Source organism: Dermacentor silvarum, chromosome 3, assembly GCF_013339745.2.
Source record: "Dermacentor silvarum isolate Dsil-2018 chromosome 3, BIME_Dsil_1.4, whole genome shotgun sequence".
NCBI classification, from domain to species: domain Eukaryota; kingdom Metazoa; phylum Arthropoda; class Arachnida; order Ixodida; family Ixodidae; genus Dermacentor; species Dermacentor silvarum.
Window position 1 is genome coordinate 141,448,177 of NC_051156.1, and position 27,881 is coordinate 141,476,057.

The 27,881-nt window shown below is 45.4% G+C and overlaps 1 protein-coding gene across 2 annotated transcripts in view; it reads right to left on the reverse strand.

The window, feature by feature from the left end:
* The window catches only part of LOC119445853 (SEC14-like protein 2), a 91,385-nt gene that overhangs the window by 22,815 nt on the left and 40,689 nt on the right, over window positions 1-27,881 (reverse strand). For both annotated transcript variants that reach the window (XM_049663675.1, XM_037710157.2), the window contains exons 2-5: window positions 11,701-11,770; window positions 7,604-7,647; window positions 7,023-7,085; window positions 2,322-2,415 (exon numbers count right to left, since the gene is read on the reverse strand). In XM_049663675.1, coding sequence (XP_049519632.1) covers window positions 2,322-2,415; window positions 7,023-7,085; window positions 7,604-7,647; window positions 11,701-11,770 — 271 coding nt within the window. The remainder of the gene's footprint in view (window positions 1-2,321; window positions 2,416-7,022; window positions 7,086-7,603; window positions 7,648-11,700; window positions 11,771-27,881) is intronic.

Consider the following 27,881-nt stretch of genomic DNA (forward strand, 5'->3'; position numbering starts at 1 on the left):
CCGTAATTCCTGAAAATAAACTTGAGGAAAAATTCACGAAGCTTTCCTTTCGTAAGAACTCTTTGCCATTTGAAAACCATCTTCGCTTATAACAAGTCCACAATTGCCTGGTACCTAATTTTACGAAGAGTTCTGTCGTAGGAACTTCTTAAGTGCGTGAGTACGTATCCAGAACTGTAGAGATAAAACGTTTCCTTTAACACACTATTCTCGGCAGTGGAGGTGGCATATTATGCCGTTATTCCTGATCAAATTTTATAGTGCCAATATAAAGAAAAAAATCTAATTATATTTTTCAGAGATGTTGCAACTGCAGCTTAAGCCCAGCGAATGCTATGGACACGCCTGGTCGGTATCACCGGAAATACTTACACAATTGGTAGTGCAACGCACGCGTAATGCGGAGGTTGCGGGTTCGCTCCCGCCAGCGACAAGTTATCTTTTCGTCCATTTTCATTTCCCTTTTCTTCATTATTTTCTACAATCCAATTTCAACCACACTTAATTTCCCCGATGGTTTCCTTGGCTTTATGTGGTTATGATTTACAGGAGTTTAGACATATGTGCGCAAACCTGCGAATTGCCTTGGTGTTCCACTCATTATTTTTTAGAGAGCCTTCCTTGATCACTGCAGTACAAAAGTATATGTTGATGAAGTTAGATGGGGAGAAATGTGCCAGTGTGAGCTATCAATGCCGTTGAGGAAGTACACACACAGGTGACTAATCGAACGCGTTGTAGTCAACAATTGTACTAAAAAAATCTGTTGTAATCAAACGCAAAAAGACCGGCGACTGATGGCCGTATAATTCCGATTTAGTTTCTGAGGTGCGGAAGAATTGACAATAATAGCGAAATTAAAAAAAGGAAGACAGGAAATAAGAACACTAAGTTTACAATCAAATACCTATGCAAGAGGAATATATGCCACAATTGTGTCCGCTATACCTGATATAGGTGGTTTATAGCTGGTCAAAAATATATATTAAACACGGTTTTGATCTCAATCGCTATTTAGTGAACTTGACTTTTGGAAAACTGTTCTAATCTTTCTAACCGAGGGGATAAAAACATGTAAGCCGCAGTAAAAGAAGTTGATTATATCTATTGTAAAGTCTCTATCTGGAGCTAACTGCAGAAGTGCAGTATATGCTCTTGTTGATTTTGTAGCGTAGTTGTCAACTTAGTGTTTCAGTTCACAAAAGTTTTATTGCGATAGCAATTATATGGACACTTCAACCGGATTTCTGCCGTCGGCGTCGCCGTCGCCGTCACCGTGAGGTTCCGTATAGATTCCAAGGGCGATAAAATCGTCGCCGCGCGCCAGTATGCGCCAGCGAAAGCGCGCGGGGGACGCGCGCTATCCCGGAGGGCAAACTCCCCCCCCGCGCTATCACGGAGAGCGAACGCACGGCGGAAAGCAAACGCGACCGTTGCGCGAGAGGCCGTGGGAAGGAGGGAGGCGGGGCTGCGCTGTGCTGCGGCACCAAAGGCGTATCTTGCCACTCAATCTCCCACGCGAAAGCAAGAAACGGGAAGAGGAGGGGAGGGGGGGGGGGGGGCAGCTTCTCCTCTGCCAACAACTTCTCCTTTGCCCGACGGTGCCGGTCGCCCACACCGTCTCTTATCTCCACACGACTCTGACCTTTGTATGCGCTGTGCATTCGCCGCTCAGTTTCCGTTGAAGCTATAGACCGCGCGAGCCTGCGCTTGCTGCCAGCGTTTTGACAGTCGTTGTGTGCGGTCATTCAGTGTGATCTATTCATGTTTGCTTGTGCGCGCTGACACCACGATTGCTAATTCAGTTAGTAAGCGAATGTGTCCAAGTTTATGCAGCCGATAAAACCACTATCCCTACTCCGAATAGCTCTCTACTAATTTGCTATCGCAATCGATGCTTCGCCTTTCGGGCGAAAATGCGACATTTTTTTTATATATGCATACTGATAAACTTGCGGCACCTGAAATATACACTCTGCGACGATCATCTACTTATATTTTATCGAGTTCTTCAAATGCAATATATATATATATATATATATATATAAATAAATAATAAATAATAAATAAATATATATATATATATATATATATATATATATGTAGGGCTCAGAATTTACCTGTTCACAGTATTTTGATGTCTCATGCGCATTTGCGTGGGAAAGTCGGTGTTCGGAACCCGAGCTAACGGTAATTTTTTTAACTTCAGATCTTGTACTGTCTAGTTGCTTTCAGAAAACAGTGCTGTACGCCAGGAACTAAAATGGGACTCGCGGCCAGCAAATCAAATTAAATTGGAAGCCGAGTGCGGCCATTCTTACCTTTGAGATCGCAGCTACCGAGCGGGATGATGGACACTGGTCGACCCTCACGGTCGTGGCCCACGACGCCACCAGGGTAGTACTTGCGCAAAACCTGAGCACACGAAATAAATAGCACCGCGTCACCAACCCAGAGATTAACAAAGAGAGAGATAGAGATACCGAGGTATTGATTAGAATGGAAGCCGGAGGTGTCCTCCTAGAGGCTTCAAATTGGTAAGCTACGAGACGATACGTAGAGTTGAAGTATGCGCACAATTAAGTCTAAGTGCTGGACAAGCAGATATATGTCGACAGATAAAATTCAGCGAACAAAGCGCATATACGAAAGGAACAAGAAATGCACAGAAATACTGCTGGACTAATGAATGCTTATTCATTCCCGTGGGAACTAAGAATAAGCGCCATGTACGTACATATCCCATTCAGAAACCTTCGCACAATCACCCCGTAGTGCGCAATTTGTTGTCAGAAATTTGGCTTGTCTTGTCATTTTAAAGCTTTTTATATGGAACGCAGATGCACGCCTCATTATATGCGGCTCTAAGTAAAATCTTCAAGAATTTCTCTGGTTGACAATGACATTTTTTTTATTGCGATAACAATTATGTGGACACTCCAGACGCATTTCTGCCGTCGCCGCTACCGTGATGTTCCTTATAAAGTCCGAGGGCGATAACATCGTCGCCGCGCGCTGTATGCTGCAAGTGCGACTAAAGCATGCGAGAGTGAGCCGACGAGGGCGGCTGAATCTCGCGCGCGAGAAAAGAAAGTGGGGTGGAAGCGTGCAGTCTTCCGTCGCGCGCATGTATGAAGTAGTGTGTTAGCACGCATGTGCTAACACACTACTTCACTTCCACGTTCACAAAGGAAGACCATTCCAATATGCCAAAGATGGCCGACTTAGATTGCCAATATATTACTCCTATTACCGTAACAGCCGCTGGAATCGCTACTTTGATTAACACTCTCCAATTATCGACTAGTTCCGGATTTGATGGCATTAGCACGAAAATCCTAAAGCTTACAGCAGTCCCTTCCAGTACAATCCTTAGTCATATGTTTCAGCAGTCACTGTCGACAGGGGAGCTGCCGAATGATTGAAAAGTCGGCAATATCATACCCATCTTCAAGTCAGGCGACAAGAGCGATGTGAGAAATTACCGTCCCATCTCACTAACTAGCGTTCCCTGCAAGTTAGTTGAACACATCAAATTTACTGATGTAGTTCACCACTTAGAATGCAATAACTTCTTTTTTAAACATCAGCATGGATTCAGAAAAGGTCTTTCATGTGAGGCACAACTAATCGAATTCACTACGGATCTTTTTCAAAATATGAATGACAGTGCTCAGACTGACTCAATATTCATAGACTTTTCTAAAGCATTTGATCGCGTTGCTCACTGTCGCCTCATTTCTAAACTCTCATGCTTAAACCTTGACGAACTAACAATAAGAAACTTTTTGTATTTTCTAAAGCAGTTCACTGCCATCGATAAGTACTCTTCCCCTTTCAGTAACGTAACATCAGGCGTACCTCAGGGAAGTGTCCTTGGACCCTTATTCTTCCCGATTTTCATCAATGACTTGCGATCTAACATTACATCCAGTGTTCGACTATTCGCAGATGACTGCGTTATCTACCGTCAAATCTGCTCCCCCGCTGATCATATCGTTCTTCAACCTGACCTTCAATGTGTCACTAACTCGTGTTTGGATTGGCAAATGACCCTGTACACTAACAAATGCAATCTTATGACATTTACTCGCAAAAAATCCTACTTTATTTTCATTTACTCACTCGGCAATAGTATCACCACTCGCACAGCTTCATACAAGTACCTTGGCATCCTTCTAACACCGAGCCTTTCATGGTCATCCCACACTGAAAAACATAACGGCTGAAGCATCGCTCCTTCCCTCACCAGAAAGATAGCCTACCAAACATTACTGCAACCCGAGCTCGAATTCGCAGCTTCTGTATGGTCGCCTCATCAGGCATATCTATAAATCCATATATCTTCTCTAGTCGATTAAAAACCGCGCTGCACATTTCATTGCCAGAGATTATAGCCAATTTTCGAGCGTAACTAACAGCAAGTTGTCGTTGTCGCTTTCATCTTTGGAATCACGCAGGAATAAAGCGTTGCTTTGTCTTCTGCACAAAATCATGCATAATGTACATCCATCTACTATACCGCTCGTTCGTCCCCTCTCACACATCTAGACGTCTGCATAATCATCTCACACCATAATCTTCGGTCACACCAATGCATTCAACTGCTCAGCTTTGCCACGTGTCATTGCGCTGAGGAATGGTCTTCCTGATAATATCGCTGACATTAACTACCCAGTAACCTTCAGACAAAAAAAAAAAAAAAAAACTGTGCAACATTTGGCTAGTACTTCGCTAAACATCAGTGCCTGTTTTAGTTTTGTTGTTCTTAACTTCATTGTTGTGTATTTATGTAAGCATTTGTGCTAAGATTGTTTGCTTTGCTGCATACTGGAAAGCTAACAACTGTTAGTTTACCTTCCTTTCTTTTTTTATTTTGCGCGTTCTTTGTTCATTATTTGATTCTCGTTGTGTTCATATTTATGTAACTGTACAACAGGCATTTGCTCCACAATTATTATGTGTACCGCCCCCCTCACGCAGTACTTCTTCTGGAGCTGTGAGGTATATGAAATAAATAAATAAATAAATAAATAAATAAATAAATAAATAAATAATAAATAAATAAATAAATAAATAAATAAATAAATAAATAAATAAATAAATAAATAAATAAATAAATAAATAAATAAATAAATAAATACAGGCGGATCTAGCATTGCATACCTTGAACACCTATACCAGTAATTTGCACCTGTGGGCCTTTGCTTGTAAAGCGATATCATCAGATCATTGGGAAACCAAGGCCGTGTCTTTGAAGAAGCGCAAATGTATCCGCAAGACCTCTTGCCTTGCTATGGAAAGATCATGTAGGAAGCACAACCCAAAGTGAACCGCAAACACGACCAAGGCGTGGTTCAAGCTGTTTACAACGTCTCGTTAAATGCTGCTGCATTTGGGAAGGACAGAAGAGTCTTTACTGAATGAAACGAACGGGTGGTGCTTCCGTAGTTTCTTCTTTCTGGGGTTTTACGTGCCAAAACTAGTTCTGATTACTGAGGCACGCCGTAGTGAAGGGCTCCGGATAAATTTTGACCACCTGGAGTTCTTTAACGTGCACTACAACGCAAGCCCACGGGCGTTTTTGCATTTCGCCTCCATCGAAATGCGGCCGCCGCGGCCAGGATTCAATCCCGCGACCTCGTGCTCAGCAGCGCAACGCCTTAGCTGACTGAGCTACCATGGCGGGTAGGTGGTGCTTCCGTATGAACCAGTGAACTTCCTTCTCACATCAGCGGGTACGGTTGAGCCGCATCAGCGGGTACGGTTCGTACCAGCGGGTACGGTTCGCACCAGCGGGTACGGTTCGCACCAGCGGGTACGGTTCGCACCAGCGGGTACGGTTCGCACCAGCGGGTACGGTTGGGTCTTGTCAGCATGGTTGGAAGTGTCAACCTTAAGTACGTGCCAAATGAGAAGAATGCGAGGATGCGAAGCCTCCAGTATTCGCAGGGCGTATTTCTCACTTGTTCTTAAGCCAAGCTTTCTTTTGCTCTTCTCGTCTGAAGGACGGAGACTTATACCCCAGTCACACGGGCATACCGAAGGTCCTTTGATGTTAAGCAGCATAGAGCTTTCAAGGGAACATTAGTTCAAGGGATATGTATCAGTGCTACACGGTCGCCAGGTGGTCTCCGCTTAAGCTTTTGACAGAAACCCCAACGTACTCTAAAACGCAAAAGTGACGAAAAAAAAAACACGAGGACACTTCGATGCGTTGCAGCCGATAACCAAATCACACATGGCACCCATTTCCCTCACGAGGGTTGCAATGTGGGCTTGTTGGTAACGCATCTTGGAGGGTTAACGGCAGCACGATTAAAAGTACGAACTGAACTTCGATAACAAACACTGTTGGAATTAAGTTAGCGCCGTGTCTTTTAATCGCGCTACCGTAAGCCCTCCAAGACCCATTTTGCGTCGGTGTTGCTGATTGTGACAAGCCGTGCCGGCGCTGTTGTACCGGCGCATTCATCATTGACACTGCGGGTGTCACGAAAGTGTTTAGTGCTTATAAACTTCTATAATATAGTGAAACTTGTTTTAACAGGTAAAAATTGAACTTTCCTATTTATACAGAATTTTGTTTTCTTCTGTCGGACGCCCTCTAGGCTCAAAAGTATTTCTTTGAGATTTCAAAGGAAAAACGTGGACTCCCTTGACTCAAAGCTCCTTTCAACTAGGCCTCCTTTGATGTGCCCATGTGACAGCGCTCGTCTTCCCTTGAACTAAAGGATCTTTGATTCAAAGGACTTTGAAAGTGCCCGTGTGACTGGGGTATTATATTGACAGGAATGCGCATTTTGTCTGAAATGAGCGAAAATCCCTGGTAGACAGTAGGATTTCATTAAAGTGAACTGTGGCAGGGTGCAAGAGGTCTCGAAGATGTGTTGGCTATCGCCGATCAATATGCTACGGTATCGCAGCGTGAAGACCCTAGAAAAAAAATTGTTTAAAGATTTCGCGGGAAAAAATAAGAAAAAGAAAGAATAACGTTTCTGTAGACGAATCGAGCGTCCCACCTCTGGTGATTCGGGCCATGTCCTGACGTCATCGGTGCCAAACTGCTTCCTCCATTCGACGTGCTGCAAAAGGCGTAGATAGGGTTGTTTTACGTTTGGCGTTGTCACACGACAAACGGATATTTATGAAATGTGATCGCGATAAATTTTGGGCATTACCTGGTACGTGTCACATGCGAGGAATGTTCGGTGAGAACTTGACATTATTTGTAATACAACTTGAAACAGAGAGGGATGGAAAGAAAAAAAAAAGGAAAAAGAACAGGAAGGAAGAAAGAAGGAGACAGTGCGGGGAGACCAACTAGAAAAGCCTCCCTCGGGGTATACCTTACGATATCGAAATGGAACTAGAATATCGTAAGAGAAGTATGACGCAATAGAAGTTTCAAAAACGAGGCAGGGCAAAATGAGCTTAGCATACGCGGCAGTTGTGTTGACAAACTTAGCAAGATGATTTTTACATGACAGCCATTCTCATTCGCGTGTGTCCTCGTTATCTGACAGCTATGTTACTCGAGGAATTCAACATTCGTGTAGTCGAGATAAGTACAACAGACGATTATGAACGATTATGAACTCACCGCTCGCAGCATCTGTTCGGCTTTGTTGAGGTTGAAATCCCGCGCTGCAAAAGGGAAAAGAAAATTAAAGTTGCGCCCAAAGTGCGTAGCATTGTATGGTAATGGGGGAAAAAACGAGAAAAAAAAATCTAAACAGGAAAACAAACGTACATACAACGTAAAGTTGGACCTGTTATGTTGCTTAGGGAAGCACATTTTATTCCAAATGCAATGACTTTTTCCTTTCGCTCTTGCATATTATTTCACTCCAGCGCTCGTCATGCGGACTGCAGCGCGAACCACTAGCAGTGCCTCGTGAGGCAGCAGTCGTATTATAGCTCTTCAAAAAGCACTTTGATCGAAATACTCATTCCGTGCGATATCTGACTCCAACTAGTTGTGACAATGTACTATTGCAATGGGTATGTTTTTACTTAGAGAAATGCAAAGCTTGTAGAAGACACGCATGCTGGAGCAAAACCGCGAAGCTGTAATTTCCTCAGCAACTAATTTGTGCCAAATAATCGGCCAACCAAAGGATATATATGATCAAATTAAATTTAGCGCAGTGGCATACTATATTAGTGAGGCGTTAATCCTTAGTGGCATTTTAGTGTTTCTGGTAAAGCTCGGCCTTTGCCTGAGAAACATGTCTCAAGGCTGAATAGAAACTTTACGTGCGTCATAGTGTGCCTGTGTTGCCAGTGCAAATGGAGGAGACAGTCATTAGCTCGTTTGGTTATGTTACCCGCAATAGACATTTGTGCCCTGCAATAAACACCATAACAGGAAGAAAACAACCACAATAAAATTAATATAATAGCTTGCACTTCGCCGACATGTCTCTAGCGCCTTCCCAGTGAGCTCTAAGCGTGCTCTGAATCTAATCTAAACTGCTCTTAAAGGCTCTAAACTTATCTAAATGTGCTCTCTCGAAGGCTTTCGCAGATGGTCACGGTAATGTTGAGATTGGAGCGAGTCCTTCTTAGGAGCGAAGCACCTTATGCGCCCGGGCTGTCGGCGTCTCCTGTCGTATGTCACGGTAAGCAAGCGGCTCGTGCTCGCGCTCCCGCGTTCGTCGTCGTCTTCCACAGCTGGCTGCGTTGCCGCTCATCGTTCCAGCGTAGAATTTCACTTCTCTTCTGTCGTCGTAATGGGAATGCCGCGTTTGCGGGGTTATGAGCCATTGCTTAAGGCAGTGGAAGCCCATTAGCGGTGTGTCACTGCATGCTTCGCACCTGCCCAGGTTTCACGTTAGTGGAGGTGCATTTCGCTCAATGGGCTATTTGACACTTACGCATAAAATTTAATTCACCGCTGAAACCGAGCCTACGACTTAACTCATGCTAACTCTATTAACTAATAAAAACTAAAACAGTAAGAAAGGCGTCCATTATGGCCAAATTGCTGAGGGAGTTAAAGAAAACAATGATGGTTTCGCTAATACTTCATGGTAAAAGACATCATCAAGCTCGTCCTAAAATAATACTAGTGACGGCTTTTTTTGAGAGGAGTGTTCGAATCGCCCTAAATGGCCCTGTTCGTTCACTAGAAAGACACGAGTGTTAGTGGCGCTGTAGTCTGCAGCACCTTTAGCGTGGCTCGATTACATGTCCTTGCTGAAATTTCTGAATCAAATGTTTTGTGTTCCATACCGACTGCAATGCCTTCTAATTTTCAACGTGTTTGGTGTGACGATGAGATGATAATTATTATCGGGACTGCGCAATGGCTTATGGCGACGCGCTGAACACAGTTCGAATGTAGTTATAACAATCCATTGAGAGGACGTCACTATAAGATTCATAATCATCATCATCAGCCTATATTTATGTCCACTGCAGGACGAAAGCCTCTCCCTGCAATCTCCAATTACCCCTGTCTTGCGCTAGATGATTCCAACTTGCGCCTGCGAATTTCCTAACTTTATCACTCTACCTAGTTTTCTGCCGTCCTCGACTGCGCTTCCCTTCTCTTGGTAATCACTCAGTAACTCTAATGGTGCACCACTTATCCATCCTACGCATTAATGACCTGCCCAGTTCCACTTTTTCCGCTTAATGTCAACTAGAATATTGGCTATCCCCGTTTGTTCTCTGATCCACACCGCTCTCTTCCTGTCTCCTAACGTTACGCCTAACATCTTTCGTTCCATCGCTCTTTGTGCGGTCCTTAATTTGTTCTCGAGCTTCTTTGTTAACCTCCAAGTTCCTGCCCCATATGTTAGCACCGGTAGAATGCAATGATTGTAGACTTTTCTTTTCAACGACAGTGGTAAGCTCCCAGTCAGGATTTGTCAATGCCTGCCGTTAGCACTCCAACCAAATTTTATGCTTCTGTAAATTTCTTTCTCATGATCGGGGTCCCCTGTGAGTAATTGACCTAGATAAACGTACTCCTTTACAGAGTCTAGAGGCTGACTGGCGATCCTGAATTTTTGTTCGCTTGCCAAGCTATTGCACATTATCTTTGTCGTCTGGATATTAATCTTCAACCCACTTCTTACACTTTCTCGGTTAAGGTCCTCAATCATTTGCTGTAATTCGTCCCCATTGTTGCTGAATACGACAATGTCATCTGCAAACGTAAGGTTGCTGAGATATTCACCGTTGATTCTCACTTCTAAGCCTTCTCAGTCTAAGGGCTTGAATACTTTTCTAAGCATGCAGTGAATAGCATTGGAGAGATTGTGTCTCCTTGCCTGACCCCTTTCTTGATAGGTAACTTTATACTTTTCTTGTGGAGAACCAAGGTTGCTGTACAATTCTTGTAGATGTTGGCCAATATATTCACGTGTGCATCCTGTACTCCTTGGTTACGTAATACCTCTATGACTGCTGGTATCTCTACTGAATCAAATGCTTTTTTCATAATCTATGAAAGCCATATAGACAGGTTGATTGTACTCCGCAGATTTCTCTATTACCTAGTTGATGACATGAATATGATCCATCGTAGGATATGATCCATCATAGATTACGTCACTGTATAAGTGGTAATAAAGTGACAGGATAATTGCGATTCATTCCCCTATTACTAGGTTCTTCCATCGCAAGACAAACATGATAACCAGTCCGTGCCACAGTAGAACATACAACACTTTCGAGAACGTAGCTTGATCTGAACAACGAAATTTAAATGGTACGTGTAGCTCTAAACAAAAATTACTCACACACAAATAAACATTCACATTAATTGCAGATAATTGCAGATAAAATATTTCCATTGGACCTTGCACCAACGTTTGAAAACTTCTCAGATTGTTCCGTGAACCCGAGCTGGTTCGTTATGTATCGAATTTTCTGTATATATTGTTGAGAAATCAGACCTTTTAATTTACGGAAGAATCAGGAAAGCTCGATTGTCTGGCCGATGACGCTGGGCTAATGCTACCACGAGTTGCTTTCGCTACACGAAGACTTATTCTTTCCAAGTCAGTAACGTAAACCGCCAGGAACCATTGCGGCTCCGAACGCAAACGTACGAAAACACATTTACTATATGAAAAAGCTTTACTCGGAAACTACAAAAGAAACAGGCAAAAAGAAAAAGGATAGGCAGATCCCTGCGATTATTGTGAATAGGTGTTAAGCGAACATTTCTTTCATGTTTGCGTAAGCGTAAAAGCGGCTGTCATGCGAACGTGACGCCAGTGCGGAAGTGCTGGCACAAAGTGACTCAAGTGTAATGCCAAGTTCATTCAAACATAATGGCATAGCGCAAATGAACATAATGACGCAAATATTTCGATGCCAGTGCAGCATCCGTTTCAATGCGACGCAGATGTACATTGATGCACACATTTTATTTACGTTACACTTCGTCAGAAAGGTCAGCGTTCGTCACCCATGCAGTGTCACATACCCAGCTTCACATACGCACCGGCACAAGTTGCGGTCGACCCCGCAAGATAACACTCGCACTGTCAGGGGGACCTCCTATCGTACTGATAGGAGGTCCCCTTGACAGCTCTTTCGTTGGGACCTCCTCCTGTAACACTTATAACTAAGGCACTTACGTACATTTATGACGCGACAATAAACTTCAACTTCGAGAGGGAAAGAAAGCCTCCGAGGCTTTAAAGAAAAATGTTACAGTGTGTTGTCCTAGTCACCCACCTCTGAGCCATCGAAGCAGGTAGCGGTCATCATGCTCGGGCTTCAGTAGATCTCCAACCGCCTTCCTGAACTGTAAGAAACAAGAATGCCAAAAATGAAATCGAAGTGTTTTGATAAGCTTTATTTGTTTTATGTGAATCACAAAACATATTCAATGCCACCTCGCAGCGCCCGCAATGGCAAGTGCGGATGCACAAATGACGGCAATGCTAAAGGAACACATTTCGTAAACAGTTAACGTAGTGAATATGGGTTGGTGTCAGATAACCACGCGTTGTAATGCGGGTGCAAGTGAAGGCTTAGGGTGCATTTATTAATTTCACGACATGCTTGACAGTACAAGTCCGCGTCATAATATTCATTCGATATCGGACCGCATTCCTCTGTTATGAGGGATGGTTGTCAGAAAGTTTATCGAGATGTTGAGCTACAGAGAGCCCTTGTGCGTGCGTATAGGCGTTTTTATGTTCAGTGCACGCGTCTTTAGTCGTCATATAGAGGTGTTTCGGTGTCTCGGGGATTCAGTACGTGCACTTGTGACTATCTGATGTTACAGCATAAAATACACTATACACGGCTGTGCAAGAAAATTTATAGAGGACATCAAGAGTAATGCATAAATTCCCTTGCTACAACGAAACGAACTTTCTGCTTTTATAGGGTGTCAGACCGCACTACAAATATTCTTCCCTTAACGGCACAAGTACAAGCCGGGGCGACAGCTGTGTGTGTGTCCCAAAGTACGGCAGAAATTTGACATTACAAAAAAAAAAAATTACGTTTGGTTTTCAAATCACACAAATATATTGTTTCAGTTTCTCTCAGAGCTCGACACATCAATGTGTCGAGGCAGCGTGGACCCAGTAGGTAAGCCTTTGAATGGAATGGAAGATAAGTGGGAGGGAACAGCGTCCTCTGATAAGTACTAATGAACTTTTTTGCGTGTCTTCAATGAGGATGAGCTATCGCGTACATTACCGTTTACTACAATCTCAATGAGCTAAATTAGAAAAGGCGGCGAGTGATCTTGAAGGCGCGCGGCATTGAACATGTTCTTATCCTTTTATAGGGCTGGAAACATTGCATAGTTGTGAAGTTGAATCAAAAGCGTATCTGTCTATTTTTTTATCTCCCTCTTTTATGGCGAAGGTTGAGACGAGGACGAGGAGCAACAAAACCGCGCTGCTCTCTTCATCGTGCCGTTTTTTTTTCAGTTTTTTTTAATGCATGCGCACGTGCGTTCATACGACGACCCTCCCGAGGGCTTTCACTCCATCCCTGACACAATAGTTTTGTGCAGCGCTACGGATGATACGACTTGCTGACTTCTACCAGCGTCAGCACGCCATCGTCATTCAAACAACCGCTCAGGTGCTATCGTTTTTCTGACGCTGCCTCAGTCAAAGATAGTGCGGAAGCTGCAGCGTTCTGAGTCCGTGAAGACTCAAGACTGGCGTCGAGCTCTTCCGCGAAATCTCGTCGCGTCCAAGCGGCCACAGAGTATGAAAGTTCGCGCGAGAATCTGCGACCGTTTCCGTCTATACTGCACGGAAGTTCTTCGACCGAGTGCGTGTATGCCGTTCGCTGCCGGGTAAAAACCGGTCCTCCCGCTGGATCGCCATCGCACGTGGGGCTGTTCGGAGGGCAGGGACTTGGCAGCTAGACGGCGTAACCCTGAGTCACCGAGGTGCAGTCGACTGGTGATGCGAAGATTACGCAGCACGCCACAAACAACCGATCAGCGACCTCGCGTTGAAGGTCAGTCGCGCACTTGAATTCTCCGGCACGGCTTGTCGTCTGATGCTCGGGGAAATTGCCGGAAGCGAGACCTCGCTCGTACTCGTGTCGCACTTCATCGCGCGACTGGACGATTAAAATGCCCGATGCGTAACCCCTTGAGCGTATTTCTCTCGTAACGATTGACGTGTGGAATGGTGTAGGAGCGGCCGCTCAGTGGTCACCGAGAAGAACCGTTGGGAGCCGCGGATAAGGTGCGATGAGCTGATAGTGATAACACCAGTGAACTTATGAGCCATAGCACCAGGTCCTATGCCACCAGTGCTTCCTAGGTGTAATCTGACAAGTTTTACGGCGGTGTTAAGTTACGGCTGGTTGATTATAAAGGAACTTTCCTGTCATCGAGTGGCCGTAGTGCAATCAGTGAATGTATGGGGAATGTCCATACGGCCAATCTCACCGAGTCAAAGCCTCCTCGAGGCAATCTTATACAATTGTAACGATATAACATCCACTATTGTGACTAGAGTTCTGAGGGATTGGAATGGTTCTGAGCAGAATGAAATAGCTAGAATATGTTACTTGATCCAGGTATCAAAGAGTGCATTGTACGTATGCAATGAGGAACTTCAATGCCTTGCTTGAGATACTGAGAGTGTACATGCCTTGAACTGGCTGAACACCGTTCTTTTCTGGTTCTCGCTTAGCTCCCATTTTATTGTGGATTCGTCCTTTCCTTTTCGATTGATTGCTTGTATAACCGCAAGTGTTAATTTTATTTCTCAATTAAAATATTTATAGCGGGCTAGTCATTCCCGAGCTCTGATATATTTCAAGTGTCCTTGTACCGGATTCGATGCCAATTTACAAGTGAAATCGGTTGGCTTGAAGCAGTGCTCGACTTTTTTTATATAAACTTCCAACTGACGCGAGCAAGTCTACAACAACCACGACGCACAGTACAATAATAAATTTCTCGCTGTGTTGAGGACGCTTGCTCTTGTGCAAGTTGGTGAGGCTATAATTTGTTTCAGCCATGAACACTGCAAGAATCACCAAAAAATTTCGGAATTTGGCGCGTAAGTGATCGTCATAGCCAGCACGGAAAAGAGATTCGGTAACAACATTCATTCGATATACTGCAAAGTAGTTCTGAGAAATATTTAATAAAAGCCTTCAATAAGGCGTCGGCGACGAGCTAGTGACTGATAATGATCAGTTTCTCGAAACATTTTTCATTTTTTCGTATCGAATGTCGAGATCAGCTTGCAGGAAAAAAAAAAGAATCTGCCTTATCTAGCTTTTGTCGAGAACGACCACTCATTCAGTCTCCGATGAGTTCGAAAATAAACAACAAAAACAAAATGTAGAGAAATGTACAAAGAAAGCCTGCGCTTAGTGTTGGGCTTTATATGTCAAAGGACGGAAACAAATAGGCCGTCGTGAAGACATCCCGAGCCTGCACGAAACCAGGCGCATTTATCGATCCGTTTTGCCTCGCGTTATCTGTCACCGTAGCAACGATCTTGCACGCCAACTCGGGTGGCTGGCCTCGGCGCTCTGACACTCGGAACACAGCGTCCCAGTGACCTCCTTGGCCTCGCGTCCTTGACCCTGTGCCCACTTCGCAAGCTGCGGTTTTTATTCGCTGATACAATGCATGTTGCTTCTCGCTGGACGGCTGCAAAGAGGCGAGCACAGTGCTGAAGGGAGCTCTGGCCGACAACGGGAGAAGTTTAGTTGACATTTAGCACAATTTGAAGTGTTCGTCATAATTTTGTAATGTCGATCATGATGAGCACTCCAAATAGTGCTAAATTTCCGGCAGTTCGCCGCTATCCTTCAAAAGAAAAGTGTACAATCATTGCATTTTACCAATACTAACATATGGGGCAGAAACTTTGTGGGTAAAAAAGAAGTTTGAGAAGAAATTAAGGACCGTGGAACGAAAGTAATCACCGACGATTACGATACTTCCTCATGCGAAATTCGAGCACCGCTCTACACGTGTTTTCATTTCGCGTGTCAATATTTGGTATTGTGATTATATAGGTACACGGTTTGTATCAGGAAGAGAACGCCGTGAGTAGCGTAGCTGGCGCGGCCAATCTGTCTCGTGCGGCACATTGCAAATAGAGCGAAGTGTGGCGCAACTGCCTCGCTAATCGGGAGGTCGCGAGAGGCAGCGCGTGGGTGACGCGTAGGCGCGATTCACAGCAGCCGTCGCAGACAGATCTCTGCCAATGCAGCGCGCGGTTTCCATACAGACGGCGCGCGCTACTCCGGCGACATATCGTAGCCATTGTCGCTGCACAGCCCGTCTTGCGCGGCACTACGCCTTTCTTCGCACGCTTTTGTTCCCCCAACGACGAGAGCGGCCCTTCATCGTGGGAAATTGTGCCACCAGTGTCAGCGGCGACAACACCCACGGGAGCATCATCGTCAAGCCTTACTCGTAGCCGCTCGCCATCGCCCCTCGCAGGAGCAGTGATCCTCGTCACACACGCTGGTATCGCGGACTGACCTCAGCAGCTGACGCAGCGTACGAGCGCAGCCCTCCCCACCTCGCGCCACCCCCCTCGGAAGAGCCTAATGTAGAGCCCTTGTGGTTGCCGCAGTAGCTTTGGATTAAATTAACTACCCTTATTGCCCCACTGTACTCTTTAGAGTACTTCGTATTCGGCTGTGGCTGGATCGGAAGTGGGCCACTTATCGATGGCAAACGCTTTTCTCCACGACAAATAAATTAAGAGCAAGAACTTTTAAATGCCCACCTCCAGGTTCTTCTTTCCTTTTTCGGGTAGTTGCTGTTTCTGGATCGCATACCAAATGCGATCAAACGTGCTACGACTGGGGCTAGTTGGTGTGGCATGACTAAAGCTGAACTGACGCGCTGCATAGGTGAACACACACGGTCACTGACGAAAAAAACAACAACAACAAGCGCAAGGTCCGTGTTTCTTGTTTTTCTTTCTTTTTTGTTTTGTTACGACAGTGGATGCTCGATTCCCGGACCAGGATGAACTTTCTTTTTTCAGCTGCAAAGCTTTCTTTCCGAGAAACCCGTATGGGCTTCCTCTGCATAGCTGCGTGCTGCACTCGAGTGGATGAAAACTGATCCCTTTCAATTTCTCTTTGGGCTTTAGTATACTAGACACACGGGGCAAAGGAAGACCTATGTTCGACTGTGTGAGAAAATGCGTCTCGAGCATATTGAAAGGAAGAATGGGTGCAAAACATTGCATGCCTTTCATTTCTTTAGCATCCCCGGGCGCCGGAAGGCAGAACATATGACGATAACAAAATGTTAAGCAAGAACAAGCACATGCGCGCTCGGTACACTAATCGCACTAGGCACCCTGTTCACACATCTCAGTCGACAAGAAAGCTGCCCAAACACGAGCACCTTCTGTTTAGGATAGAATGCGGTGCTGCGGATATTTACGAAAGAAGCGCGCGCCGCAAGTGAATGTGCGCGCAGGAAGAGTAGACGAGAATCCTATTACTATTCATTATTAATCCTTCCTGTGTATTTCGTAACCGGTGTGCTGTTCTATTGTAAATACCCTTTCCGTACATGATCGGCTTTCGTCCGACCCTGTCAACGCAGGACGTGATCAAGCTCATCAAGCGTCAAATCATTAACAACACCACATGAGATATAAGAGGCATCTGAGGCCTAGACCTGGAGAAGGCGTTTGACAATGTCTCTCCTGTGCACATTCTGAACTCCATCTCAGGGCGCAAGCTGGGAGAAGCCTTCCACAGATACATAAGCTCGTTCCTCAGGGATCGCAAGGACCACGCTCCAAATTGGTGACCTCAAGTCCGACAATTTCAGTTTGCGCCCCAGAGGCACGCCACAAGGAGCGGTAGTCTCACCAATATTTTTTCCTGGGAATGTTCGTCGAATCCAATGGCAGTAACAATACGACTCTCAACAAGCCCACAGCCAAGACCGAGAACATGATCAGGCTCATCAACAGGCGTGGAATCTCGAATAGGCGTGGAGGCCTTAAGGAAGACAACCTCCTCAGGTTATTCCATGCGTTCGTCATGAATCAGTTTAGTGGCAGCCAGGCGCAATTGGTAAACCTCCGAGAAGAAAAAACTGAACACGCTCGTAAGAAAGAGTATCAAAAGAGTACTAGGCATTCCGCTACGGACGTGCACGGACCTCCGTATGCAACTAGGAGTTCACAACACATTGTACGAGATAATCGAGGCCCAGGAGTCGGCCCAACTGGCCCGCTTATCCTGTACCCCGGCTGGAAAGAAGATCCTGCTGGTTCTTGAGATCAACGCTATCCTCAGGAAGAACGGAAATATCAAATCTCAGAAGATCAAAGAACAACATAAAAGTCGCACCGTTTCCCGTACTGTTCATCCTCAACACAACTTAGGCAGACGCAGGGCAAGAGCCCTCGCCCTCCTCAAGAGTATCAAAGACGATCCCCACTCTGCATGTTTTGTCGACGCAGCCCAATATGGACAATCGTCTAACTTCGCCACTGCCATCGTTGGTCACAACAGACAGATAGTGAATGCGGCTTCCGTGAAAGTGCTCAACTCCATCCAGAGTGGAGCAGGTCGCAATTGCTATGACACTCCTAGATAACATCAAAACACAAATCTTCACTGATTCGAGATCGGCGTTCAGCGCTTTCTCTTCAGGGTCTATCGCCGAGGAGGCTCACAAGATTCTGAAGAAGAAGAAGAAAATCTCTCTGCACACAATCACGAGGTTTCCTGCACACCTCGAATCCCAGCTTGACTGCCCAATTTCAATGAGATCACCTACTCCCAAGCGCACGCACTAACCCACCGCGCGGGAGCAAGGGCGAGCTCAGAGTCCGCGGTTCTCGAGTTTCGGGACGCTCTCACTACTTTCGACGAAATCTCTAAACACTATCACCTGAGTAGGTGGACTTATCCTCCCCCTCATAGCAAACTGGCTAGACCTCTGGCGTCCACTTTACGCATGCTTCAGACTAAGTCTTATCCCAACCTGGCCCTTTTTCATTCGATCATGCACTCCAGAGGCTTTTAGCTCTACTTGCCCCGATTGTGTGGCTATTAGCAATCTAGAACATATGCTCTGGCGATGTCCCTCGTCAAAGGGACCCAATCGCATCACGGAAGAAGAATGGAGCTCTGCCATCCAGAGCTCAGAACTTTCACGGCAAACTTGGGCTGTCCAGAGAGCCCACGATGCGGAGGTTAGGCTCGGCCTACCCGTCCCCACGTAGGAGCGGCTCGCAGCTCTGCCCTGGGGCCTGGCTTCTCAGGACCTTGTCAATAAAGTCTGTCTGTCTGTACACAAGTACTCGGAAAATCCCGAAGCTTCTGAGCGCGCTTTGTTTGCCAAAATAAACGACGCTTCTTTTTATTTTTCGTGACTATACATGTAGCGTGACAGCGTGAATATTCCTCTTTAAGCGGTAGCGTAGCTGCGTTCATTCGCTGCGGGAATCGGGAAAACGTGAGTATTTTTTCTGGCGAGTCATTTGTATTCCTCTGGTGTCATTGCACGGATACCGCGTAGTGCCGAGTATAGCATCGAGGAAAAAGATCGATACGCGCGGCGGAATGACAGCATTGGAAACACTCCTTATGGCCCGCGATGCTATATGGCAGACACGTCTTCGTGCACAATGTATCACAGTGGCGCCGAGTTGACAAGGGTAAAGTTCAACGTCACGCAAGCACTGGCCCGCGGAATCTTCTGGACCTTGAGAGGGTTAGAACATGTGACGTGAAACTGACAACGGCCAATTTCCACGTTGCCCAAGCTCTGGTCAGCAAAATATGCGGTACATTGAGAAGGCGTATGTTCGCGGCACGGAGTTGTGGACGAGGACTAGTTCGGAGTCTTCAAACTGCCGTCCACACAACACGAAAGGTCCTCCTTGACAGGGTTCAAGCAGTTATGAAAAGGTGCGTGTGAGTGACAGAACACTGGCGAGCACTGTATCAAAATAGCGACCGAGACGTCTTAGAGATGACAACCTGATAACCTCTATACCCGTCTGATGTTGGGCTTTGCCCCTTGCGTTCGCATATGATCGAATACAATAAAGAGATCGATGGCGAATGAGACGTGGGACTCTGGCTGCATTCAATAGATATTCAATAAGCCATTACATCAACACGATTGTTTCCAGCATTACCCCAAGATTGTTTATTTCTCTTCTCCATCAGTGATTCCAACGCAAAATGTGTAAAATATGACAGTAATCATTTTTACTCCTTTCCGAAGTGCAGGTAACAAACCAGAAGTACCACTTCTAGCTTTCTGTAACATGGTTGCTCTCTCTCTCTCTTTGGTTTGCTGCACACGAAACAAACGTCAAAAGAAAACGCTTGAAGCAGCACCTCTGCACCAAATGGCTGCGACAAGCCGTCCACGATGGTGATTAGAGAGATAGATACCGGTACAGTAAACAACTTAAAATTTTGAGATTGATCTGTGCAATGAGAACAGACGTGCCTGCTTGATGGTCAGATGATGTAAACGCTAAGCGATCATTTAGAAAATGCTGAAGTTAATAACTCGCATGTTCCTGCAATATTCTTACTGACGAGTATTTCTTGAATTCGCCACGCCACAATAAAAGCTGGTAGGTTCTTGGTTTTGGTCGAACGTGAGTCATGCGGGCCGATGCACTCGGCCCCAGCAAATTTTATGCAAAACTGACTGTCTAAACAACCAGTCATAGCTTGAATATAGCACGCCATGAAGGTCCAATTCATCAAGCGAGGTTTTTTTAGTGGTGTTCTTGTTGCTTGAAAAAAGTGAGAATACCCGTACCGACAATTTCGCCGGCAGCCGGCATCAGAAAACTACAGTTGTTGGATAATTACTGTGGGATGCAGTTTGAACCCTTGTTAGCGGCGGTTATGGTTCCCGTGGACAAGTTCAACGTTACACCCTTACAATTTCTGTACAGAATTTCTTCGGACAGTATGCCACCTGATCTGCAGAAAACACGCAGAAATTCTGCAGACTTTCTGCCAGCCTCTATCACCTCCCTGCTGTGAATTTAAACACATTCTTCATGAGAAGCTCTGCAGTCACAGGATGCAGAAAGCGTGCAGAAATTCTAGCGCACCTACACTGTAACAGGAAATAATTAGGCGAGAATGAGAGTAAATTGCTTGTCCTCTAGCGAGTTCCCACCTGGTGTTAAATTTACTCCCATACGCTGGAGTTAAAAAAAAAGAACTGGGGCAAGGAGCGCACAGCCCTGAGTTCAATTTTGAAACGTTCACACATGACTAGACGACAGCATCAAATGGTGCGAACAGAGCATAGTAATGAATAGAGACCGGATTTTAGACAAATGTCTTTTTGCTCCTTGTGCTCCTATCGCCCCACTTTGATATATGAGCATGAATTAGAGGTTTAGAAGGGCTTTTATGTTGTTTTTCTAGTGCCTATAAATGCATATTTTGGCGTTTGTGCCTAAATGCCTATAAATGCCTATAAATGCATAGTTTCAATATCGGCGCCTATATGAACACTATTTTAGCCTCAAGTTTCGCTTTCGAGTGCAGTTAGAGACCGTTATTCATGTTACCGGGCAACATTGACTGTTCGGAACTCTATGGGGTTCAACCAACTTTCGGAAAACAACCCCTAGCAGCAGGGAAATGGACGGGCCGCGGTTGGCGAATGCGAAACCGCGGAGAGCCGTCAGGGGAAAGGAGAGTAAAGAGCAAAAGAAAGAAGAAAATGTGATGTGCACGCGGCTTTTGTTTTGTTTGTAATTTACTTTTTAAGGTGTTCACTGCCGTCGAGCGTTCCTTCTCAGTGTACAAGATCATCCTCAGTGACCTGAGGAACAACTTTCAATCCAAAAATCTGGAGATTGTGGTAGTTTGCTATTGTTTCCACAATCTTCACAGTGATTCTTAGGCTACGTTCCGCGTGCTCTCCAAACAGATTTCTTCAAACACGTGCACTTCAAATGGGCGCAAGTGTATTTGGCAGTGTTGGGGCGTTTTGCCTGTACAATTACGATAATGTCATTGTATATGAGAAAATTGCCAGAGTTGTACCTAACAGTCCTCATGTAGGAAATGTTAATTTCTTAATAAATTGTAGTCTCTCTTGCATTTATTATTTGTCTGTTTTTGTTGTGTCTCAATTTAATTGCGCCAGGCAGACATCAAGTAGCGCATTTTTTAATCAGTATTCCCAGCTTTCAAGTATTCTTTTTCGTGCTTGTTTCACTTTATGCAACGCTCGAGTACAGTGGCCATTGAACATGAATATGAGCAGTGTGCTTGTTGAATTACGCCAAATGATCGTCATGAGTCCATGCAGCAGTTTTATCGGACAATTGCACGGATATGTTCAACTGTTGGCGCCTTTGTGCCATCATAAACAATAACATTTCTTGTTTTCCTGTCGTAGATACAGGTCGCGCACGTCTTCGTTTGAAATTATTTGCATTTATGTAAAAATTTATTGTGCCTATATTTACGACATTGGAGGCCTAAAACTTTGCTTTGCCTGCCTATTTTTGGCACCTAAAACGCGCTTTTTAATGCCTAAAGATCCGGCCTCTAGTAATGAAAGTGAATAGTCACAAAAACGAGTTGAGAAATGTCATATGAACAATTATAAAACACCAAATACAGAAATTTGTCCGCGTTCGCTCAAAATGCGTGCGGCGTTGGTGACTGTTGCCGGAGCCTGTGATATAAATAGGCACTTGGTGCCGCAGCTAAACGTCGCCTCCCTTCCCTCCCCCTCCCCCACGGCTTCTCGCGCGTCGGAAGAAGGTGCGTTTGCTCTACATATATGGTGATTGTAAAGGAGAAAAGAGACGCCTACTTCTGCAGCCCTTAAGCGAGCACGGCGCAGAACGCGCGTTTGTTCTCCGCCGTGCGTTCACTCCCCGTGAAAGACGCGCCCCTCGCGCCCTTTCACTCGCACATATAGCGTTTGGCGCTGAGCCGTGCTCCCTCAAGGGCTGCAGAAGATAGCGCCAACCTTTCCCTTTCCCTCAAGAACCACTTACCGGCGACGATTTCTTCTCCAAATGACGTCATACGGAACCTCACGGCGACGGCGACGGCTACGGCGACGGCGACGCCGACGGCAGAAATCTGCTTTTGAGTGTCCATATAATTGCTATCGCAATAAAAAAACATCCAACACCCCATACACACCCGACCCGCCACAAGGAGTAACATTATCGGCATATACAGTACAGCCACGATTCTGTGTGCCTTTAAATGGCCTAGTAAGCAGCTGTGCTGTTTTCAGAATTATGACTCATCTGCTCGCGCAGACAAGATCCGTCTCTCTGAAATCAATGCAAGACAAATCAACACACAAGTGGTATTTCAGGGTAGTAAAGAAACGCAGTTAATGGTATAATCTTTCAAATATTGCATGCCACGTTGCGGGAGCTCAAGCCACATGGCACACTGACTGCGTTCGCAGCCAAAGGATAGTGCGTCAAGTACAACCAGCCTTTTCCACCACTTTATTACCCCATGACCTTGAATAGTATGCAGTGATACACCAGCGTCAAAGTATTGCATTTCAGCAGTCTCAGCTTCCAGTGTTGCATCTCTTACTGGAAACACCGCTAACCACAGTGAAGTCTGTGAGCATTGCATTCATGAGGGACTAGCGCGGACGCCGCTCGAACAGTGGCTTATGCGGCGACACAATGCGCAGAATGCCTGCATACACAGCCCTCAGAAAGTCTACAGGATATAGCCTATCTATATAGGGATACTACAAATGGTTTGCAGAATGTCTGTATATTCAAATCTTAGAAAGTCTGCAGGATATAATTACACAAAGTGTACAGAATCTGTGATATAAAAACCTCAAAACGTGTGCAGGATATAGTCTATACAGGGCAACTCCAGATCATCATCAGCCTATGTTTATGTCCACTGCAGGACGAAGGCCTCTTCCTGCGATCTCCAATTACCCCTATCTTGCACTAGCTGATTTCAACTTGCGCCTGCAAATTTCCTAACTTCATCACCACACCTAGTTTTCTGCCGTCCTCGACTGCGCTTCCCTGCTCTCGGTATCCATTCTGTAACTCTAATGGTCCACCGGTTATCCATCCTACGCATTACATGGCCTACCCAGCTCTATTTTTCCCCTGTTAATGTCAACTAGAATATCGGCTATCCGAGTTTGCTCTCTGATCCACACCGCTCTCTCCGTGTCTCTTAACGTTAGGCCTAACATTTTTCGCTCCATCGCTCTTTGTGCGGTCCTTAACTTGTTCTCGAGCTTCTTAGTTAACCTCCAACTTTCTGCCCCATATGTTAGCACCAGTAAAATGCAATGATTGTACACTTTTATTTTCAACGACAGTGGTAAGCTCCCAGTCAGGATTTGCCAATGCCTGCCTTACGCACTCCAACTCAATTTTATTTGTCTGTAAATTTCCTTCTCGTGATCAGGGTCCCTAGTAAGTAATTGACCTAGATAAACGTACTCCTTTACAGATTCTAGATGCTGACTGGCAATCCTAAATTCTTCTCCCTTGCCAGGCTACTGAACACGATCTTTGTCTTTTGCATATTCTGCAACTACACAAAGTGTACCAAATGTCTGTATACTCAGGCCTCAGAAAGTCCGCAGGATGCAATTGTGCAGGAAGGCTACAGGAAGGAAGTATGCAGAAAACCTAGAGGCTCGGTATATATGGGAGATCACGTTTTGCAGGAAGGGGACAGGAGGGACAAAAATCCCAGAGAAAGTCTGCGTAAAGGTCACAACCGTCTTTGTAAGCGCTACATATAGTTGCCGTAATTCAATGGTGTTATCTTGGACAGTTTGGCGAGGTTGCGCTCTCGTGACCTGGCGCCTACGATTTTGTCGGTTAGGTTGTGGCCAATCTCAGTTTACGGCAGCACGGCTGTCGCACTTTTTGATGCAGTAACCGCGCACAGATGCAGTTACGGATAACCACGGTTACCTTAATCGTGTTCAAGGGAACACACAGAAAGACAAATGAGTTCTGTACATTTGTAAGGTCCTCTATATTACTATATATACTCGCGCCGGCGAGAAACTAGTTAACCCTCTGGTCGGCCTTCGCTTTTCAAGCATGCCACGTGCGCCGAAAGGACACGCGCTACGCAAAGTTTTCCGAGAAACAACCACCTGCGTAACCTTCAATCGCCATCCACGGCACGCGTCAGAGATATTGCGCCTCGATTTGGTGGCCAACCGAGCGGTGGCCTCACTGCCGTGGTGTCTACTAGAGTGGTTTGGTCACTTTCGCTATTATTAGGTGGTGGAAACGCGGAAAATTGTCGATAAAAATGCAGCCGCTTCGTGTTGCTCATGAACTATTAGACGGATTGCCAAGTGACACTTGAATATGCTTTGAAAAGGCTGCTCTTAATTTCAGAATAGGTGAATAGCTCATGCCACAAGAAAGATAGCGTTTTTATGGGCAGTAGATGAAAATATAGATTTTTTTTGTTGCTTCTTCACACTAATCTTATTCGCTTAATCTATCTGCCAACTGAAACGAAGTAGGAAAGATCGCTGTGCCAATTTTTAATGTTTACAGTATAGCTATCGCGAATTTCGGTGTCATTTCGGATAGTTTTTATTGCGAGAAGTAAATGAAACGCGCGTTATCAAGAAACCAAAGAAAATATCACTTGCTCTGTCCTCGGTGATCCAACAGTTTGCAAAAAAAAAAAGATTTTTACGTTTATAGTCTTTTACAGTATTTCACACGACAAACGCGCCATTTATTTGGCAGGCAGACATGACCAGGTGACAAATATCTGTGATCATTCTTCAAATATTGAATTTAGCCTAATTCAAACGGTGACCAAAGTTGATTATCTTCCTTCTCGGCAAACGTCTACGCCGTAATACCGACAACTGTAGCCGTATCGTGATGTGTCGAGTAAAATGAGAGCAAGACAAATTCGCAGAGCTACATTTCCTTGCAGTTACGATAAACCGCCTTGCCTGGCCGGCTATGCCATTCTGCTTCCGAGTTCGATTCCCAAGACACTGAGGCCGCATTGCGATTGAGTCGGAGTGCGAAAACACTTGTTCACTGATTATTAGCTGCACGTTAAAAAACACTGGCGGCCAAAGTTTGTCAAGATACGTTCGCTGCGGCTTCTCGAATGACCAAGTAAGCGGACGTTACGAAAAACAACGTAGAAATTAACCGCATTTCTGCGAACTAGTAAATAATAAATCTAATATATATCATTTACTCGTTACATTCTCACTTGGCTATACTCTGTAGAACTGTATGCTGAACGGAACATGCATGCTGAAATTCACAACTTCTTTCCAGGGCTAAGTTTAAGGTGCATTACCGCGAGCTCTTGAGCAAGTTGGTGCATCATGATGAACTTGAAAAAGGGAGGTACCAGCGCATACACAAGGATGCGCACACAAGGAAAAGGCGTTAGACACGGACGGACCTTGGCGCAGAAGTTTAAAGGCGCAGAAGGTTTTCGAATATCAACTTGCTGCTTTTATTGTTCCTTCAACGAAGATACGCTCATATCAGTGAGGTTTTCGAGGCACTCGAGAGCTCTAAACCGATGCAACGCTTTAAATAGCGCTCCTTATCTGCGCGGCGTCAATACAACTCGACAGTGCCGAGTGGAGAGTGTTGCAGGACAATGTCCGCAGCGTGTCACTGACTGCAACCTGAGTGACCGCTTATCACAGGCGCAGCTGCAGGCATCAGTCACATCTTTGCGTGTAGTACTTGCACGTGCCGTGCCAGCATTCTGTTGTTTTTCTTTTCATTTGCCCTGATTAGCGAGACACTACCGCCTGGGTACATGAATTTTGACAGCCCCTGATTGCTTTCACCCAGAAGTGGGTTTAGTATTTATTCTATTTGAGTGGGAAGGACACATTTAACCTCTACTTTTCCTAATGAAGAACTGTCATTGCTACGAATTAGAGCGCCCCGTTTGAAACTCCCTAGAGCGCTTCGCAACTCTTGAAAAACGTTGTCCATTGATTTCAGCAACACCTGTGAAAAGAAGACTCGTTGGACCCGCCGTGGTTGCTCAGTGGCTATGGCGTTGGCCTGCTGAGCACGAGGTCGCGGGATCAAATGCCGGCCATGGCGGCCGCATTTCGATGGGGGCGAAATGCGAAAACACCCGTGTACTTAGATTTAGGTGCAAGTTAAAGAACCCCAGGTGGTCCAAATTTCCGGAGTCCCCCACTACGGCGTGCCTCATAATCAGATCGTGGTTTTGGCACGTAAAACCCCATAATTTCATTCAAGAAGGCTCGTTGGCTCAGAGACCTAGCATAAAATCCGCGAAAAAGCAATGTTCGGTCTGACGTTGCTCACGCACGTACCTTTAAAGCTAGGCTGACCACTAGGATGGCATAAACGGAGCAGGAATATTGCAGGAAAGGGAAATGAATGTGGTCGAAAAGACAACTTGCCGCCGGTGGAAGCCGAACCCACAACATCCGCATTACGTCTGCGGTGCTTTACCAATTAAGCTAGTGCCCATTTGCTTTCGGGTCCATCTGCTGGGTTAAATTACTCTGACGTAAATATATATTATAAAAATACATCCAATATTTTGGCGCGTTTTGAAGCACGAAGCCAACGTGAACGTAATCATTAAAATATCTGTAAGGACAAGTGCGGCCAATTGCCGGCAGGACCAACAGTACTAGGTATCTAAAACATAAACGCGATTCAACACTGGGCATCATGCTGGCAACACAACCTTCAAGTAAGTGAGGCTGCAACATTTGCCAGGATCCATGACACAAACATGTGTAATAACATACGTTGCTGCTTCAGTTTACAGAACCACGGACGCAGCGTTCTAGTGCTGTGCTGACTATATATCACTTTCGCCAATGTGAAAACATGCCCTATTGAAACTCGCACTAGAAGACGTACTGAAGCCGTTAATGGTATAGCTTTGGCGAAATAGGCAGATGATAAGCTTGTATCAGCATTTTGATACGTTAAGCGCCTCGACTCATTTAAATGAGTCGGATGAGAGGGAGAGAAGTCGACAGAAGTGTAGGGAGGGTAACTAGTGCTGAACCATGCGTGATCGCCGTTCGATCTCGTCGCCGTCTCTCTCACCGTAGTATAGTCGGTCGTCCCCTCGAACGTCGACGTCATCCGGTACACTATCGCCGCTTCGATCGGCACTTACGGATTTCACTACGGTGACTCAATATATTCTTTTATACTAACATCTTCCCCAGCAAGTTAGACGTGCGCCAGCGGTGAGGCCAGTTCTTTCACAAATCTTTGAGACGTTGTCCCTGGAAACCTAGCCACAGTCTATGTGTAATACAACGCATAGTTAAGAGAGAGAGAGAGAGAGAGAGAGAGAGAGAGAGAGAGAGAGAGAGGCTTCCGTATGCCTTTGCGGCTAAGAGTAATGATTGAGAAATAGAGAAAACCAAAAAAAGC